The sequence below is a fragment of the Leucoraja erinacea genome, chromosome 1 (assembly GCF_028641065.1).
Source record: "Leucoraja erinacea ecotype New England chromosome 1, Leri_hhj_1, whole genome shotgun sequence".
NCBI lineage: Eukaryota > Metazoa > Chordata > Chondrichthyes > Rajiformes > Rajidae > Leucoraja > Leucoraja erinaceus.
Window position 1 is genome coordinate 140,308,972 of NC_073377.1, and position 18,781 is coordinate 140,327,752.

An 18,781-nucleotide genomic window follows, 5' to 3' on the forward strand; every position below is an offset into this window, starting at 1 on the left:
AGGCACAATTGATGACAGCTGCAAATACTTTGCTGCTCATTGCTCATAAAAAGTCGTCACTCTTTAAAGCCAAACACTCCATGGCAACACTCCATGGCAACCAGGCAGCAGCAATATTACAATATTGCATAATTGTCGGCACGGTGGCGCAGCAGTAGAGTTGCTGCCTGATGGTGCTTACAGCGCCAGAGACCCGGGTTTGGTCCTGGCTACGGCTGCTTGTCTGAGATTATGAGTGCTCCCCGTGACCTGCATGGGTTTTTTTTCCGAGAACTTCGGTTTCCTACCACTCTCCAAAGACGTCCAGGTTTGTAGGTTAATTGGCTTGGTGTAAATGTAGAAATTGTCCCTAGTGTGGGATGGTGATGATGTGTGAGGATCGCTGGTCGCTGCGGACTCGGTGGGCTGAACGGCCTGTTTCCGCGTTGCATCTCTAAACTCTAAACCCTAAATTGTCATTGAGCAGAGAAGTGACAGGAAAGAGGGAGATAGTTGCATGTTTTACCAAAAGACATTTACATATCCAGTTCCGTGAAACGTCCAGGTCCAGTCTGAAGAAGGGTCTCGACCCGAAATGTCACCTATTCCTTCTCTCCAAGGATGCTGCCTGTCCCGCTGAGTTACTCCAGCTTTTTGTGTCTGTCTTACGTGAAATACACAGTCGGATGAATTATTGTATGTTGGCAGGGCAGTGATTGCAGTCACCCCATTGTTCTCCACAGCCAACAATGGACTGTTTCCTTGGTCATCGTTACTTTTCTTCCATATCTTTCAACCATTTGGTCCACATCTCTCCATATCACCGTCTATATCTCTCATTTCCCTTTCCCCCGGACTCTCAGTCTGAAGAAGGGTTTTGACCGGAAACGTCACCCATTCCTTTTCTCCTGAGAGGCTGCTTGACCACGCTGAGTTACTCCATCTTTTCTGTGTCTATCTTCGCTCCAAAAGCCAAGCAGGAAATGAGCCGAAGTAGTCCATCTTCTGCAAACTTACTAATCCTACCACCATGGTTTACAATCTAGGTGGTGCGATTGGTAAGTTTTGTCGATTGCACCGAAAAAGTGCGAAAAAGGGTTGTCAAAGGATAAAACAGGTTGACGATCTGTCGGAAATGTGGCAGGGAAATGCAGATGGAGTTTCATCTGGTCAAGGCATGTTGGACAAGAAGTCGAGGATCCAGTTGCAGAGGGGAGTGATGACTCAAAGTTCCATGAGTTTGGAGATGAGCTTGGTTGAGCTTTGGAGATGAGCTTGGCTGAGCTTTACTCAGAGAGTGGTAGCGGTGTGGAATGAGCTTCCAGTGGAAGTGGTGGAGGCAGGTTCATTGGTATCAATTAAAAATAAATTGGATAGGCATATGGATGAGAAGGGAATGGAGGATTATGGTATGAGTGCAGGCAGGTGGGACTAAGGGGAAAAAAAAATTTGTTCGGCACGGACTTGTAGGGCCGAGATGGCCTGTTTCCGTGCTGTAATTGTTATATGGTTATATGGAGATAATGGTACAGAAAGCAGAGCTGTGGTCTATGAATAGAAGTATTACTAGGTGTCTCTCTTATCCAGGTGTTCCAGGGATGAGTGTAGGGCAGGAAGATGACATCAGCCTTGGACTCGTTATGGCGGTCAGCAAGCTGCAGGAGGTCAAGGTTAAAATACGACACATTATAAATGTATTTATCCCAGGAGGGAAATTGGTCTGCCAACAGTCATAAAACACAACAAGATACATGAAGCATGAAATTAAAGTGACAAGTGGAAAGTCCAAGATTGGGGATGTGCAAATATTGTGGGTGGGGGGAGTCAGTCTACCCTACGACAGAAGGGGGAAGAATTGTACAGTTTGATAGCCACAAGGTAAAAGGACCTCCTGTGGTGTTCCATCCTGAATCTTGGTGGGACCACTCTGGTGCTGAATGTGCTCCTCAGGTTGACCAGTGTGTCATAGAGGGGGTGAGCTGTATTGTCCAAGATGCTCCACAGTTTGAAGAACATTCTCCCCTCCAAGACCACCTCCCATAAATCCAACTCCGCCCCCAGGACCGAGCCAGCCTTCCTGATGAGTTTGTTGATTCTGTTGGCATCCGTACCCTTCACCCTGCTGCACCAGCACACAACAGCAAGGATGGTGGCACTGACCGCCACTGATTGATAGAACATCTGCAGCATCTTACTGCAGACGTTGAAATAACGGATCCTCCTCTGAACGTACAGGTGGCTCTGTCCCTTCCTATACAGTGCTTGGCACACTGGATTTAATGCCCTCCATAGCTTAATGAACAAACTTTGTAAGGTAATGTTCATTTGTAAGACATTGATATTGTAATTTCCTTGCTAAGGTAAAATGAGAATAAAAAAACTATTTATTGAATTTCAGGGAATGAAAAGAAGATTTGAAACGCCTTCAAAAAAATTACAGAAAATACATGAGAATGTTAGTCATAATTTACCATATTTCACCCAAGGAAACCAACATTAATGTCTTGTTAATGGCTCGTAATCTGAAAATGAACTAGATCGCTCGTAATCGTTATAATTGTGTCCTCATATGCATATCTAAGCTTTGGCATGTTGTAGGAGAGAACTGCAGATGCTGGTTTAAACTGAAGATAGGCACAAAAGGCTGGAGTAACTCAGCGGGACAGGTAGCATCTCTTGAGAGAAGGAATGGGTGACGTTTCCGGTCGCGACCCGGCTTCAGGTCTGAAGAAAGGTCTCAACCTGAAGTGTCGCCCGTTCCTTCTCTCCAGACATGCTGCCTGTCCTGCTGAGTTGCCCCGGCTTTTTGTGTCTATCTAAGCTTTGGTATGTTTGATAAAGTTAAAACATGTTGTCAATCTCGTCCTTTCCATAAAAACGTTGTCCACCAAGTAGGTAATGCCATTTCCCTCAATTTCCAGTATGTGTCCGAAGATTGTTGTTTCGCTTCTGATGTGTTTGTTTATCTTTTAATCGTTTGTAGATTTGGTATTACACATCCAGCATCTTCGCCAAAGCAGGGCTAAGGAAGGATCAAATTCCCTACATCACTCTGAGCACCGGTGCCATTGAGGTTGTGTCTTCAATTCTCTCCGTGAGTAAAATTTATAGCATTAAACTAGACTGAGTGGGACCCGTCGGGTCCCATGTTCACACGGGAGGGCTGGTCCCCCAACGCAATATTCCACCTCTCCACCAATTCCAATATTGGTGGCCAGTCGGGGGGGGGGGGGGGGGGGGGGGGGGGGGGGGGGGGGGGGGGGCTTTCAGGAGAGCTGGTATGGGTGTTGTTGGCTGCAGGGACTACTGGTCTCCAGAGGGCTAGTATGGACATTGTGGGCCAAATGGATTCTTGGGGTGGCAGCTGAGTCCCTCAAGCCTGATGTGCTGGCAGCTCACTCATGGCTGGTGGGCTGGCAGTTGACTCACGGTTATTCCTTGAAATTCCATTTCAAGCAGAGTGCAAGGCCACCAAATTCAAATCCATCCATTTTCCTACCATTTCAAGCAGGGTGCAAGGCCACCAAATTCAAGTGCAGTTTCATACCATTCAAGGAGGGTGCAAGGCCACCAAATTCAAATGCAGTTTCATACCATTTCATGCAGGGTGCAACAACCACAACATTCAAATGCAGTTTCATACCATTTCATGCAAGATGAAACCACCATAAAATCACCATAAAACCACACAAAACACCACACAGTTGATTCTGTTGATTCAAAGCTCAGACAGAGTTGTGACCTCTCCCTCCCCTATCATACAGAGACTGAGCCACACCCCCACTTCCGGGTTTTATAATCCCTCCACCTTCCACCGGAAAAGGTGTGGCCTTCACGGTATGATTGACAGGAGAGAGATTCTCAACATTTTTTAAACACTAACAACCATTAGCAGTACATTTTTATTTAATTAGCAGTGCAATTTTACTTCATTAGCAGTGCATTTTTACTTCATTAGCAGTGCATTTTTACTTCATTAGCAGTGCATTTTTACTTCATTAGCAGTGCATTTATACTTCATTAGCAGTGCATTTTTATGTCAAACCAAACATATTTTCATTTTCAAACCACATTAAGGGCACTCACAGTTGAGTAGACATGTGTTCAGTGTTATTCAGAGTTCAGAGAGACTTGACCCTCTTGGTTCCTCCATCTTGCAGAGACTGAGTGAGGTACACCACTTCCAGGTTTTATAGTCCCTCTCCCTTCCCACCAGCAGTGGCAGTAGAGAGAATGGCAATATTTTTTTAAACATTAATATCTCTCTGATTTTTCATCAATGGGAAAAATCCTATGGTCCCGGAAGACGGACGGGACTCTGAGCGAGGTGGCCAAAAATGACGGCCGCAGGTGGCGGCGTTTTCTCGGAAATCACGCCACAGCGAGCCAAAAGTGGTCAAGATCAGACTTTTAGTAATATAGATGTACAGAGGTTTGGGTCAATCAGCCAAGATGAACAAATTAATTAATGAATTAATTAATACGTTTATAGGCCAAGTATTCAATTACAAGGAATTTGCCTTGGTGCTCCGCACTCAAGTGACAACATCACATACAGTGACAGTTAGGAATGATACATAAAAAGTTAAACACTAATAATAAAACATCATCAATTAAACATGTGAATTAAATAAAATACCAGAGCAAAAGGAGGCTACTGATTTTTGGGTATTGAGTAGAGCTACTACCCGTGGAAAAAAGCAGTTTTTATGTCTGGCTGTGGCAGCTTTGACATTCCCGGAGTCACCTTGCAACGGGAAGTGATTCAAAGAGTTTGTGGCCAGGGTGAGAGGGGTCAGAGATGATCTTACCCGCTCGCTTCCTGGCCCTTGCAGTGTACAGTTCGTCAATGGAGGGAAGGTTGCAGCCAATAACCTTCTCAGCTGATCGGACGATTTGCTGCAGCCGCCGAATGTTAAGCTTGGTGGCTGAGCCAAACCAGACCATGATGGAGAAGGTGAGGACAGACTCTACGATGGGTGTATAGAATTGGACCATCATTGCCTGTAGCAGATTGTGCTTCGTCAGCTGCCATAGGAAGTACATCCTCTGTTATGCCTTTTTGACTGTGGAGTCGATGGTGGCCCCCCCCATTTAAGGTCCTTGGAGATGATGGTTCCCAGGAACTTAAATGACTCTTTTTAAAACATTACAAATACTTTTTGGCTGATTTATTGTGGTTGCTATATGAGCCTGTGACTAACTGAATGACACTGTAGGTAGTTTTTTTTTAAACTTAGCTCTGTTTTGTTGGTTAACTTGTCAAAGCCATATGATAAAAAGGACTCATTCAAGGACCCAAGCAGTCGTTCCAGGTGCACCTCCTCCAACCTCATATATTGCAGCCGCTGCTCTAGATGTCAGCTGATATACATTCGTGAGACCAAGCGTAGGCTTGACGATCTTTTCGCCGAACACCTCCGCTCGGTCCGCATTAACCAACCTGATCTCCCTGTGGCTCAGCACTTCAACTCCCCCTCCTATTCCGAATCCGACCTTTCTGTCCTGGATCTCCTCCATGGCCAGAGTGAGCACCACCGGAAATTGGAGGAGCAGCACCTCATATTCCACTTGGGTAGTCTGCTTTCTTCTTCCCACCCCCCCACCCCCCCCCCCCCCCCCCCCCCACCCAGCATCAGTCTGGAGAAGGGTTTTGGCCCGAAACGTTGCCTATTTTCTTCGCACCATAGATGCTACCTCACCCGCTGAGTTTCTCCAGCACTTTTGTCTACCTCCTATTTTTTTTAAATGTCATTATGCTCTTACCAGTTAACGTGTCTGGCAATGCTGAACACCTTTGCTCAGTCCGCCTAGGCCTACGCAATCATCCGGTTGCCAAACACTTTTAAAGGGCCTGTCCCACTTTCACGAATTCTCCCGAGTTTTCCCCTTGGTTCAAACTCGTAGAATGTTCATAACAAGTTCGTAGGAGGTTGTAGGAGTCCATGGATATATCGTAGCAGCTCGTTATGCCAGCCATAGGTACTCGGGGCATCAGGTAAATCGGGACATTTTATCGATCCTGATAAAACGATTTAAAAATAGCCCCGAGTACCTATGGCTGGCATTATGAGCTGCTACGATATATCCACGGACTCATACGGCCTCCTACGGACTTGTTACGAACATTCTGCGAGTTTGAATCAAGGGGAAAACTCGGGAGAATTTGTGAATAACTCGGGAAAGTGGGACAGGCCCTTAACTCCCCCTTCCCGCACTGACCTTGCTGCCCTGGGCCTCCTCCATTGTCAGAGTGAGGCCCAATGCAAATTGGAGGAACAGCACCTCGTATTCCACTTGGGCAGCTTACACCCCAGCAGTATGAACATTGACTTCTCTAACTTCAAGCAACCCGAGCCTTCCCTCTCTTTCCGTCCCTCCCCCATCCTAGTTGTTCTACTAGTTTCACTGCCATCCTGCTTGCTCTTGGTGTTTGTATCCACATGTTATCACCTTCTCCATAGGCAACAATGGACCATTGTTGGTTCCACCTTTCCTTGATCATCGTTGCTGGCTAGAGTTGCTGTCATACAGCGCTTTCAGACTTGCGGGTTCGATCCCGACTATGGAGTTTATATGTTCTCCCCAGACCACATGGGTTTTCTCCGAGATCTTCAGTTTCCTTCCACAGTCCAAAGACATACATGATTGGAGGCTAATTGGCTTGGTATGATTGTAAATTGTCCCTAATGTTTATAGGATAGCGTTAAGGCGCTGGTCGGCGTGGACACGGTAGGCCGAAGGGCCTGCTTACTAGCTATATCCATGCACTATAATGTCTGCTCTTTTGGAGTGACTGTATATCATAAATCTAAGTGATTTCAAGGATCTTCCATTCAGCCACACTATTTAAAACCCCTTGACCATTTGACATATTTGACTAAAATCACATCTACAGGAACCAATCACAGTGTAGTTAGTATTATATTAATATATGTTATGCCTTTCAGGTCACAATTTTAGAAACCGGCTTTTTGTATTGAATTGGTCGACTGGAATGGAATAATTATCCATTTTATGTTGAATGCAATATTAATCCATGTGAAGTACTGTTGAATGATTTTAATAAGATATTGCTCGTCAGGCAAAAAAACCCACCAAATATTGGTAGCATCAAATGTACCCAGGGAAGTGTCATAACTATTCTGATTCACTTTAGTTTAGTTAATTGTCATGTGTACCAAGGTACAGTGAAAAGCTTTTGTTGAGTGTTAACCAGTCAGTGGATTATATTTGGAATAATAGGAGAAGATACCAATTTAAATAAAAATCAAAATGTTTTTTTTAATTATGGGTTAATAATTGGAAAGAAATTGATACTTAAATTTTGGAAAAATACAACCATACCAACTGTTAAAATGTGGATTAGGAATATGATGGGCATAGCACGTCTTGAAGAAATGAGACTTCGACTAATAGATAAATATGACGAATTCTTAAGGAGTTGGTCTCCTTTCATCGACTTTTTGGAATCATGTGATGCAGCGGTACCGTAAAGATTGCTGATTTCAGTTCATGACGCGGATAGATCTACATCTCCGAATACAGATTTGAAAATTTCTCTTTTAAGGGGCCTTCTCTTCTATTTCTACTTTCCACTTTCTCTTTCTTTTTTATTTTTTAAATACACACTTCACGTTTTTCTACTCTCTACCATCTATTTTTCCACTTTTTCCTCTTTCTATTGTTTTCTTTTTCTTGTCTTGCTTACTTCCTTCTCATAACATAAAACTAGAGGTTGTACATAGAATGGATTACGGTATTACATGGTTGGCACCTAAAATTAGGTTCCACTGTACTGTTTTGTGCTGTATTAACTTCTAATAAAATAAACAAAACATGAGTGTTAACCAGTCAGTAGAATGCCAATGCATGATTATATCAGTCTGAAGAAGGGTCTCGACTTTTCTGCATATATGCTGCCTCACCCGCTGAGTTTCTCCAGCATTTTTTGTCTACTTTCGATTTATCCAGCATCTGCAGTTACTTCTTAAACATGATTACAATCGATCCATTTACGGTGTATAGATACATGATAAGGGGATAACAGACAGAACTGAAAGGAGTTGAAACATAGAAACATAGAAAACATACCCCGTTCCTGCATTCTCCCCAGATCCGTTGCTTCCGTTAGCCCTAAGAGCTATAAGAAACTCCTAAATGGCCGATGCCTTATTCCTAAACCGTGACCCCTGTTTCTGGACTCCCCCAACATCGGGAACATTTTTCCTGCATCTAGCCTGTCCCACCCCTTAAGAATTTTATATGTTTAAGAAGATCATAGTTAAAGTAAGAAATGTTGCTGTAAGAATAGAGATTTAAGCATGGAGAGCGATTGTAATATGAGTTTTGTAAATCTGCTTCTGTGGCTAGCACGCAAATAGTCGCCTGTGTTGGGCATCGTCATGGAATAATAGTCAGAGTGGCAGCAAATTTCCCCCTGAATTACAATTTTGATCCAAGCTGCTTGTCATTTGGATGATCACCCTTGAATTAGGACCCACACCATCCTGGCCACACGCTCATCCCTCTGCTACCATCGGGCAGAAGATCCAGGAGCCTGAAATCTGTTACATCCAGGTTCAGGAACAGCCTCTTCCCCACAGCCATCAGGCTATTAAACTTGCCAACAAACAGACTCTGAACTGTAACAGCCTATTGCACTTTATCTGCTTATTTATGTGTTTATTGTACTGAACTGTTCTGTATTTTTGTTTACAATACTCTGTTGGGCTGCAGCAAGTAAGAATTTCATTGTCCTCTCTGGTACACATAACAATAAACTCTCTTGAGCTTGGAGTATAACACAGATATGGAAGCAACAAGTCTGGAGTTCTAGATTTAATTAAGAGAAGTGAAATCTATGAGCTCCTGTGCAACCATTTTTGTTCATGTACAACTTCAACTGTCATGCAATTAATCTCTTGGAGTCAACTCTTGTTGTCTCCCAACTCTTGTACTCGCTGCTCTGACCATGAAGGCAAGTGCACCAAATGTCTTCTTCACCACCCTTTATGTGTTGCCATTTTAAAGAAACAGTGTACTCGTGCCGCTAGATTTCTCCGTTTGAAGGCGCACTCGAGGACCATGCCAACTACTGTGCAAGTTGTGTCCTGGATTAATGTCCATAAAAGATGGCACAGTGGCACAGTGGTAGAGTAGCAGCCTATCAACGTCAGAGACCCGGGTTCGATCCAGAATATGGTTGCTGGCTGTACAGAGTTTGTACATCCATTTTTTTGTCACCCGTAAAATTACCAACCATGCCATTATATTGTCATTCAAGTCAACATAAGGTAATTAGGTCATGTGATAGGATCAGAATTAGACCATTCGGCCCATGAAGTCCACTCCGCCATTCAATCATGGCTGATCTACCTCTTCCTCCTAATCCCATTCGCCCGCCTTCTCACCATAACCCCTGACACCCGTACTAATCAAGAATCTATTTATCTCTGCCTTAAAAAAATCCATAGACTCTCCCAATAGTGGAAACATCCTCTCCACAGCCACTCAATCCAGCCTTTCACTATTCGATAAGATTCAATGAGGTCCCTCCTCATCCTTCTGAACTCCAGTGAGTAGAGGCCCAACACTCATCATATGTTAACCTATTCATTCCTGGGATCATTCTTGTACAACTCCTCTGAACCCTCTCCAGAGCCAGCACATCCTCCCTTGGATATGGTGCTTATACTCAGTTCTTAAAGATTCACTTGCACCCACAAAGAGCAGAGTAAATTTACCCTTTGGCAACAAAGGACAATCACGAGCACTAATGCTTGGAATTCATATGAACAGCCGTCTGGTCATTAGAGAGCTCTGTAATATAATGACACCAGAGTTTCTATAATTTAGTTTAGTTTAGAGATACATGGCGGAAACAGGCCCTTCGGCCCACCGAGTCTGAGCCGACCAGCGATCCCCGCACACTAACACGGTCCTACACACACCAGGGACAAGTTACATTTTTATCTAAGCCAATTAACGTACAAACCTGTATGTCTTTGGAGTGTGGGAGGAAATCGGAGCGCCGGGAGAAAACCCATGTGGGTCACGGGGAGAACGTACAAGCTCCGTACAGACAGCACCAGTAGTCAGGATTGAACCCAGGTCTCTGGCGCTGTAAGGCAGCAACTCTACCACTGTACCACCATGCCTCGCCACAACTCAATGCACAGTTGAATTGCACATGTACATACAACAATAAAACATTCAAAGGGCTGCATCAGTAATCAATTATAATGGGCATTTGAAACGATAACATTTTCTGTCTTGTAAGGAAAACTAGTGAAAGTTAGTGACGGGTGAGATCATGGATGGATGTGAAAACATGAACATGGATTTTATCAACGGTGGAACCTGATCAAAGCCAAAGCAGGTCAGCAAACAAAGTGATGATATTGAATGGATGATGTGAGTTAGGACATGGGCAGCAGATTTCTTGTTGAGCTGGCATCTAATGATGGGAGTCAGTCAGGAGAACATTGGAATGGTGGTGACATGATTTTACTAACATGTTCAAACCTTCCTGCTGTTCAGTCTTTGAAGTTTGTTTGGAGCCCTACACTCATCCCTGGAATACCTGGATTAGAGAGACACCAACGTCAGACTCCTATTCACAGACTACAGCTCTGCTTTCAAAGCCATTATCCCATCCAAACTCAACTCCAAACTCTTGGAACTTGGAGTCAGCATGCATCTCTGCAACTGGGTCTTTGAGTTTCTGGCCAACAGACCCCAATCAGTGAGGATTGGGGACAAATCATCCTCTACGATAATCCTCAACACTGGAGCACCACAAGGCTGTGCTCTCAGTCCCCTTCTCTACTCCTTGTACACCCACGACAATGGAGCCAAGTACAAACCCACAGAACAAATCTACAAATTCACAGACGACACCTCTGTTGTGGGCCGGATATCAAATAATGAAGGGACGGAATAGACAATAGGTGCAGCAGTAGGCCATTCGGCCCTTCGAGCCAGCACCGCCATTCAAGGTGATCATGGCTGATCATCCACAATCAGTACAGGAAGGAGAATAAGAACCTTGTAACCTGGTGTCAAGACACCAACCTTCCTCTCGATGTCAGCAAGACAAAGGAGATAGTGATCGACTTCAGGAAGCGAAACGGTACACACACCCCGAAATACATTGACGGCGCTGAAGTAGAGATGCTTGAAAACTTCAAGTTTCAATGAGTAAATATCACCAGCAACAACTTCTGTAACAGCCATAACAAAGCGATGGCCAAGAAAGCACACCAACGCCTCTACTTCCTTAGAAGGTTTACGAAATTCAGCAAGTCCCCAACAACTCTCAACAACTTCTACACATGCACCATAGAAAGTATATTGTCAGGATACATCGCACCATGGTTTGGGAGCAGCTCTGTCCCAGACCGCACGAGGTTGCAGAGAATTGTGTACGCAACCCAGACCATCACTCAAACCACCTCCCTTCCATTGACTCCATCTATACTTCATGCTGCCTCGGCAAGGCCAGCAGCACAATCTAGGACCAGTCTCAGACCGGTCGCTCCCTCTTCTCCTCTCTCCCATCAGGCAAGGGGTACAGAAGTGTAAACAAGTATACCTCCACATTCAGGGACAGTTTCTTCCCAGCTGTTATCAGGCAACTGAAGCATCCTATCTCCAACTAGAGAGCGGTGAGCCATCTTCTACCTCATTGAAGGCCCTTGAACTATCTTTAAGAAAGAATTGCAGATGCTGGAAAAATCAAAGGTAGACAAAAAAACTGGAGAAACTCAGCGGGTGAGGCAACATCAATGGAGTGAAGGTATAGGCGACGTCCCGAATCGTCACATTCCTTCACTCCATAGATGCTGCCTCACCCGCTGAGTTCCTCCAGCTTTTTTGTCTACCTTGAACTATCTTTAGTCAGACTTTTCCAGACACTATCTTGCACTAAACATTACCTCCTTTATTCTGTATCTGTACACTGTGGACGGCTCGACTGTGATCGTGGGTTGTCTTTCCGCTGACTGGATAGCACGCAACAAACAAGCCTTATGCTGTACCTCGGTACACGTGACAATAAACTGAACTAAACTGAATGCACCTGGATATTTTGCATTGACAACACAGTCCTTGATATTATTGCCGTTTCAAATATCAGACACGGGGAAGCTATAATTCATAACTTTGGTTAGTCAAACACATTTACAGGTAAGATGAGAAGTCATCATAGTAATGCCACCATTATGTATTGCATACAGTGTAAAGTATCCATCAATTCACCCTATATCTGCAATCAAATGAAATGAGATTTGCAAAACATTCTTTGGGGATTCCTTTAAGAACCTTTTAAACCAGCCAAAGTATCATGATCTACTTCTTCTTGCGTTTGAGGCAGCAGCAGTCTGCAACAGGGTGATGCCATCTGGTTCGACATCCGTAGGTGCCTGGCCTAAAAAGGGCGCATGTCAGGTTGGCGCCAAGCTGCGGCGCTGCTGCTGTCTCTGTTTGTTGTCGTTTGCCTGACTGAGTGAGGCCAGTTGACAGGGCTCACCACGGGGAGGTCGACAACATGAGCCCCGGTATCATTATAATGGATTTAAATAACTTTTTTATTGAAACAATAATCATTACATTTTTTATATTGGAGTTTACTTCAGATAGCTCAGCACTTTTGCTCCTGTGCGTTAATATACTGTAAGCAATCGGTTTATGATTTTAATCATCATGTTTGACATTTATTAGCTTGTACAGTGCAGACAATAAAACAGGTTACTTTAATTAGCTCACTCTCAATTGTCTCAGCGGGTGGGTTTCAACTGAATTTGCGAGTGGGTGGGATCCAATCTGGTATCAAACCTGAAAGCTTTGTGTCTTAATGCAAGGAGCATTCATAATACGGTGGATGAATTGACTGTGCAGTTAGTAGTTAAGGGATATGATATAGATGAATTGAATTGAATTGAAAAATTGTATTAGCCAAGTATGTATACATACAAGGAATTTGTCTTGGTGCTTTGCTCGCAAGGAAAACAACACGATATACTGTAGACAATTAGAAATAAACCATTATAATTTTAAACAAGTGAAGAATACCTACAGACTTTTGGATGTTAAGTAGAGTTAATGCTCGTGGAAAAATCTGTTTTTATGTCTGGCTGTGGCGGCTTTGACAGTCCGGAGTCGCCTTCCAGAGGGAAGTGCTTCAAAGAGTTTGTGGCCAGGGTGAGAGGGGTCAGAGGTGATCTTACCCGCTCGCTTCCTGGCCCTTGCAGTGTACAGTTCATCAATGGAGGGAAGGTTGCTGCCAACAACCTTCTTGGCTGATCGAATGAAGCGCTGCAGCCTCTGGATGTTATGCTTGGTGGCTGAACCAAACCAGACCATGATGGAGAAAGTGTATGATGGCCGTATAGAATTGGACCATCGTTGCCTGTGGCAGATTGTGTTTTCTCAGTGCCACAGGAAGTACATCCTCTGTTGGGCCTTTTTGACTGTGGAGTCGATGGTGGTCCCCCATTTTAGGTTCCTGGAGATGATGGTTCCAAGGAACTTAAATGACTCCACAGATAAGATGGTGTTGATGATGGCGAATGGGGTGAGGGGAGCGGGAGCTCTCCGAAAGTCTGCAATCAATTACGGATTACGGAGACATGGCTCCAGGGTAACCAAGGCTGGGAGCTGAACATGCCGGGATATTCAATATTCAGGAAGTATAGACAAAAATGAAGAGGTGGGGTGGCACCTAGGAGTGGTTGAGGGGGTGAGAGGCTAGTAGTCAGTATGAATGGTGATGGAAGAAAGTCCAGTGGACAGAATAGGCATGACAGGGAGTGAGGATGTTGGATTAAATTGAATTTATTTTAATGGAAGAGGCCTAACCGCCAAGGCAGGTGAACTCAGGTGTGGATAGATACGTGTGGCTGGGATGTTGCAGCCATTACAGAAACCTGGCTAAGAGAGGAACAAAAATGGCAGCTTAATGTTCCAGGGTATGGATGTTAAAGGAGAGATAGTGGGACTAAACGAGGAGGGGTGTTACCTTACTGCATAGAAACATAGAAACATAGACAATAGGTGCAGGTGTAGGCCATTCGGCCCTTCGGGCCAGCACCGCCATTCAATATGATCATGGCTGATCATCCAAAATCAGTACCCCATTCCTGCTTTCTCCCCATATCCCTTGATTCAGTTAGCCCTAAGTGCAATATCCAACTCTCTCTTGAATATTGATTAACGGGACTAGATTAAGGGGAATTTAAAGCATCAGTAGTCCAAGATGACGTTACTGATAGTTCATCCAGTGAATCTGTGTGGGTGGAGCTGAGAAATAGACAGGACACGATCACCTTGTTGGGAGTGTACTGCAGGCCCCCAAATAGTCAGCTGGAATTAGAGGAGCAAATTTCCCAAGAGCTTGCAGGCAGTTGTAAAACTAATAAGATGGTGAGAGATATTAACTTTCCCAATATAGACTGGGTCTGTCATAGTACCAAGGGCTTAAACACGATGGTATTTGGGAAATATATTCAGGAATGTTTCCTCAGACAATGTGTAGAAGATCCTACATTTATTTTTTAGAGATGGAGCGGGGAAAGAAGCCCTTCAGCCCACCGGGTCCGCGCCGACCGCGGTTCCCAGCACATTCTACACACACTATCCTACACTACGCTAGGGACAATTTTTACATTTACCAAACCAATTAACCTACAAACCTGTACGTCTTTGGAGTGTGGGAGAAAAGCCACGCAAATCATGGGAAGAACGTACAAACTCCCTACTGACAGCACCTGTAGTCAGGATCGGACCTGGGTCTCCGGCACTTGAGAGTGCTGTAAGGCAGCAACTCTACCTCTGCGCCACCATGCCGCCCGAACATGGGTGACATGGGAGAGGGCTAAACAGGATCTAGCCTTAGAAAATTGGGATGACCAAGCAAACAAGGTGTTGGGTGAACATTTTGGGACTAAGCGATCACTATTCTATTAGCTATAAGATAGATGTAGATAAAGACAGGACAGACCCACGAGTTAAAATTCTAAATTGGAGCAAACCTAATTTTGATATTATTAAAGAGGAACTTGTTCAAGTTGATTGGAGTAGGTTGTTGGCTGACAAAGAAATGTCTAATCAGTGGGGTGTTTTTAAAGGTGTGGTGACAAGAGTACAGGGTACGCATGTTCCTGTTGGAGTGAAGGGCAAATCATCGGCGGTCACTGAAAATGAGTATGACTGTCCTCTCATGGAGGACACCTGTGCGTGACTTTGTTTAATGTGGGGAGACTGGTGCACAGACAGCCACCACACGGTCCTTGACAGATCTGGGTCAGGATCCAGTGGCATGGAGTCCAAGACGACCGGAGACCCTTTTCTGCTGCAGCCTTCATCCGCCTTCCCAGCCGTTGTGACGCTCCACTAAGGTCAGCCATCATCCTCCGCCTGTTCCACCGTTGAGGTCTTGGTTGGATTGCTCTTTGTCAGAGACCTCCCCCTCGACCTTACCACCATGGGTGACCCTACCAGGAGCATAGCTCCAGACGGCATCGCTCTCAGGGTCTCAGGACCACACAAGCTTCTCCACCACAACAAGGTGACAATCCACGGAGAAGGTGGGTTCTCACCATCGACGGCACCACTGTCTCCCCATCTCCCCAGGCCCGCAACCTTGGCATGATCTTTGATTCCACCCTTTCCCTTGAGCCTCACATCCGCCATGTCATTAAAACCTCCTTGTTTCATCTCCGCAACATCGCCAAACACAGACCCTCTCTCACACCTCCCGCTGCTGAAAGACTCATCCATGCCTTCATCTTCTCCCGACTGGACTATTGCAACTCACTTCTCCTTGGCATCAGCTCCACCTACACCTACATCAACCGACTCCAACTGGTCCAGAACGCAGCCGCCCGACTCATCAGCCACACCAAATCCTGGCATCACATCACTCCAGTCCTCACACAACTTCACTGGCTTCCCATCTCCCACCGGATCACCTACAAAATCCTGATCCTCACCTACAAAGCCCTCCACCATCTGGCCCCCCCATATCTCACTGACCTCCTCTCCCCCTACCAACCCTCACGGTCCCTCAGATCCACATCAGCCGGTCTCCTCTCCATCCACAAGTCCAACCTCCGCAGTTTTGGGGACAGAGCCTTCTCCAGGGCAGCTCCCATGCTCTGGAACTCCCTCCCCCAACTGATCCGCAATTCCGTGTCCCTCACCATCTTCCAGTCCCGCCTCAAGACCCATCTCTTCACCTCTGCCTATCCTTAGCCCCACGTCCCCCTCCCTTTTCATCTGCGCATTAATTGCCTCATATTGTGTTTTGAATTGAATTCTGTCTTTGTGTACTAGTCATGTCTCTACTATTTATTTCATTCCCCTTACATGTTTTTCCTCTACCTGCTAAATTTTTGTAAGGTGTCCTTGAGACTCTTGAAAGGGGCCCATAAATAAAATGTATTATTATTATTATTATTATTATTATTAGGTGGGAGTAAGGATATTTTTATAGATGAGAGAAATTGAGGCTCATGTCTAGAAAAAGGAGGCGTTGGACAGGTATAGGCAGCTGGGATCAGTGCAGGACATTCACGGTGAATGTCAGGGCTCTGGGGAGTGTTGTAGAGCAGGGAGATCTAAGAGTGCAGGTACATGGTTAATTGAAAGTGACATCACAGGTAGATAGTGTGGTGAAGATGCTTTTGGCACATTAGCCTTTATTAGATAATTAAAGAAGTTGGCAGGTTATGTTACAGTTGTACAAAACATTGGTGAAACCACATTTAGGAGTATTGTGTTCAGTTTTGGACACCCTGTTATAGGAAATATGTTATTAGGCTGGAAAGGGTACAGAGAAGATTTACGAGGATGTTGCCAGGACTCGAGTGCCTAATCTATAGGGGGAGGTTGAGCAGGCTACGACTTTGTTCCTTGGAGCGCAGGAAGATAAAGGGTGATCTTATCGAGGAGTACAAGATCACAAGGGGATTAGATTGGGTAAATGGTAAATTTGACAATGAGTAGGGGAATCAAGAAGCAGAGGACATAGGTTTAAGAGAAAGATTTAATAGGAACCTGAGGGGAAGTTCTTACACATAGGGTTTAGACGTATTGGACCAGTTGCCAGAGGAAATAGTTGAGGTAAGTACTATAACAACATTTAAAAGATGTTTGGACAGGTAGTTGGATTGGATAGGTTTAGAAAAATATGGACCAAATGCAGGTAGGTGGGTCTCCAGTAGATGGGGCATGTTGGTCAGCATGGGCAAGTTGGGCGGAAGGGTCTGTTTGACTCTTTCATTACATTAATGGTAGAAAAGGATATTTTCCCTCAAGGAGGAATCCAGGAACAAATGACATAGAGCCAGAATAAAAGACTTGGCATTTCAGAACAGTTTGTCACTTCGATTCATGGCCAACTGAGGCAACTGAATCATCCTACCACAACCAGAGAGCAGTGCTGAACTACTATCTACCTCATTTGGGACCCTCGGACTATCCTAAATCAGACTTTGCTACCTTTACCTTGTATTAAACGTTATTCCCTTGTCATGTATCTATACACTGTAAATTGATCGATTGTGATCATGTATTGTCTTTCGGCTGACTGGTTAGCATGCAACAAAGGTTTTTAACTCTACTTCAGTACACGTGACAATAAACTAAACTGAAACAGATGATCATGAATCTTTCGTGTTCTGTAGTTTTGCCAAAGGGATTAATCGAGGGCAAGGTGGACACATTTTTGATACATGAAGTTGACAAAGGCAGTGGGGGTCCAGTAGAAAAATGGAGTTGCAACCAAGATCAGATAGACCATGTGTGTAGGAAAGAACTGCAGATGCTGGTTTAAGTCGAAGGTAGACACAAAATGCTGGAGTAACTCAGCGGGACAGGCAGCATCTCTAGAGAGACGGAATGGGTGACTTTTCGGGTTGAGACCAATTTTCAGACCATGAGTTGTTTGATAGGTGGAGCAGGCTTAAAGGGCCTGTCCCACTTTCACGACCTAATTCACGACCTTTTTTACTCGTGGACATTTTTCATCATGCTAGAAAAACGCCCCGACCTACTTGATGCCACAAGTACCTACGACTAGCATCACGACCTGCTACGACCTACCTACGACCTCCTACCTCGTGATGACCATGCTGCAAGTATGAATCAAGGGCAAACTCGGCAGAGGTCGTGAAAGTGGGACAGGCCCTATAGTGGCTCTTATTTGCACTTAACATCATAGATGAGTATGAAATGAACTGACAGGAGAGAGAAATAACAACCTGGCTGGAGCTGATGCCTCCAGTCCTCCGTTTTTTGGATCTGCCAGATGTAATAAACAAGAATAAAATCATGAAGAGTGGTCATCAAGCAACAAATCTGCTAAAGTTTTTCCAGATATTGAGAGTTGATTGGGAATTCTGGCCTAGCCTGTGATGTACTCCTCCAGCAAATCTGTACATCAGAAGTGAGAATTTGTAATGCTGCCATTTAATGCCACAATAAAATCTCTCTGGTGAGAGTTCTATTTTTTTAGTTTAGTTTAGAGATGCAGCGCAAAAACGGGCCCTCTCGGCCCACCGGGTCCACACCGACCAGCCATCCCCGCACATTAACACCATCCTTTACCCACTAGGGACAATTTTTACATTGACCAAACCAATTAATCTACAAACCTGTACGTCTTTGGAGTGGTGGGAGGAAACCGAAGATCTCGGTGAAAACCCACGCAGGTCACAGGTAGAACTTACAAACTCCGTACAGACAGCACCCGTAGGTGGGATCGAACCCGGGATCGAATGTAGGTCGGTGGGGGCACTGC

The 18,781-nt window shown here is 44.8% G+C and overlaps 1 protein-coding gene across 3 annotated transcripts in view; it reads left to right on the forward strand.

The window, feature by feature from the left end:
- slc2a9l2 (solute carrier family 2 member 9, like 2) overlaps positions 1 to 18,781 on the forward strand; it is a 309,216-nt gene that overhangs the window by 157,759 nt on the left and 132,676 nt on the right. For all 3 annotated transcript variants that reach the window (XM_055644635.1, XM_055644618.1, XM_055644628.1), the window contains exon 9: positions 2,963 to 3,073. In XM_055644635.1, coding sequence (XP_055500610.1) covers positions 2,963 to 3,073 — 111 coding nt within the window. The remainder of the gene's footprint in view (positions 1 to 2,962; positions 3,074 to 18,781) is intronic.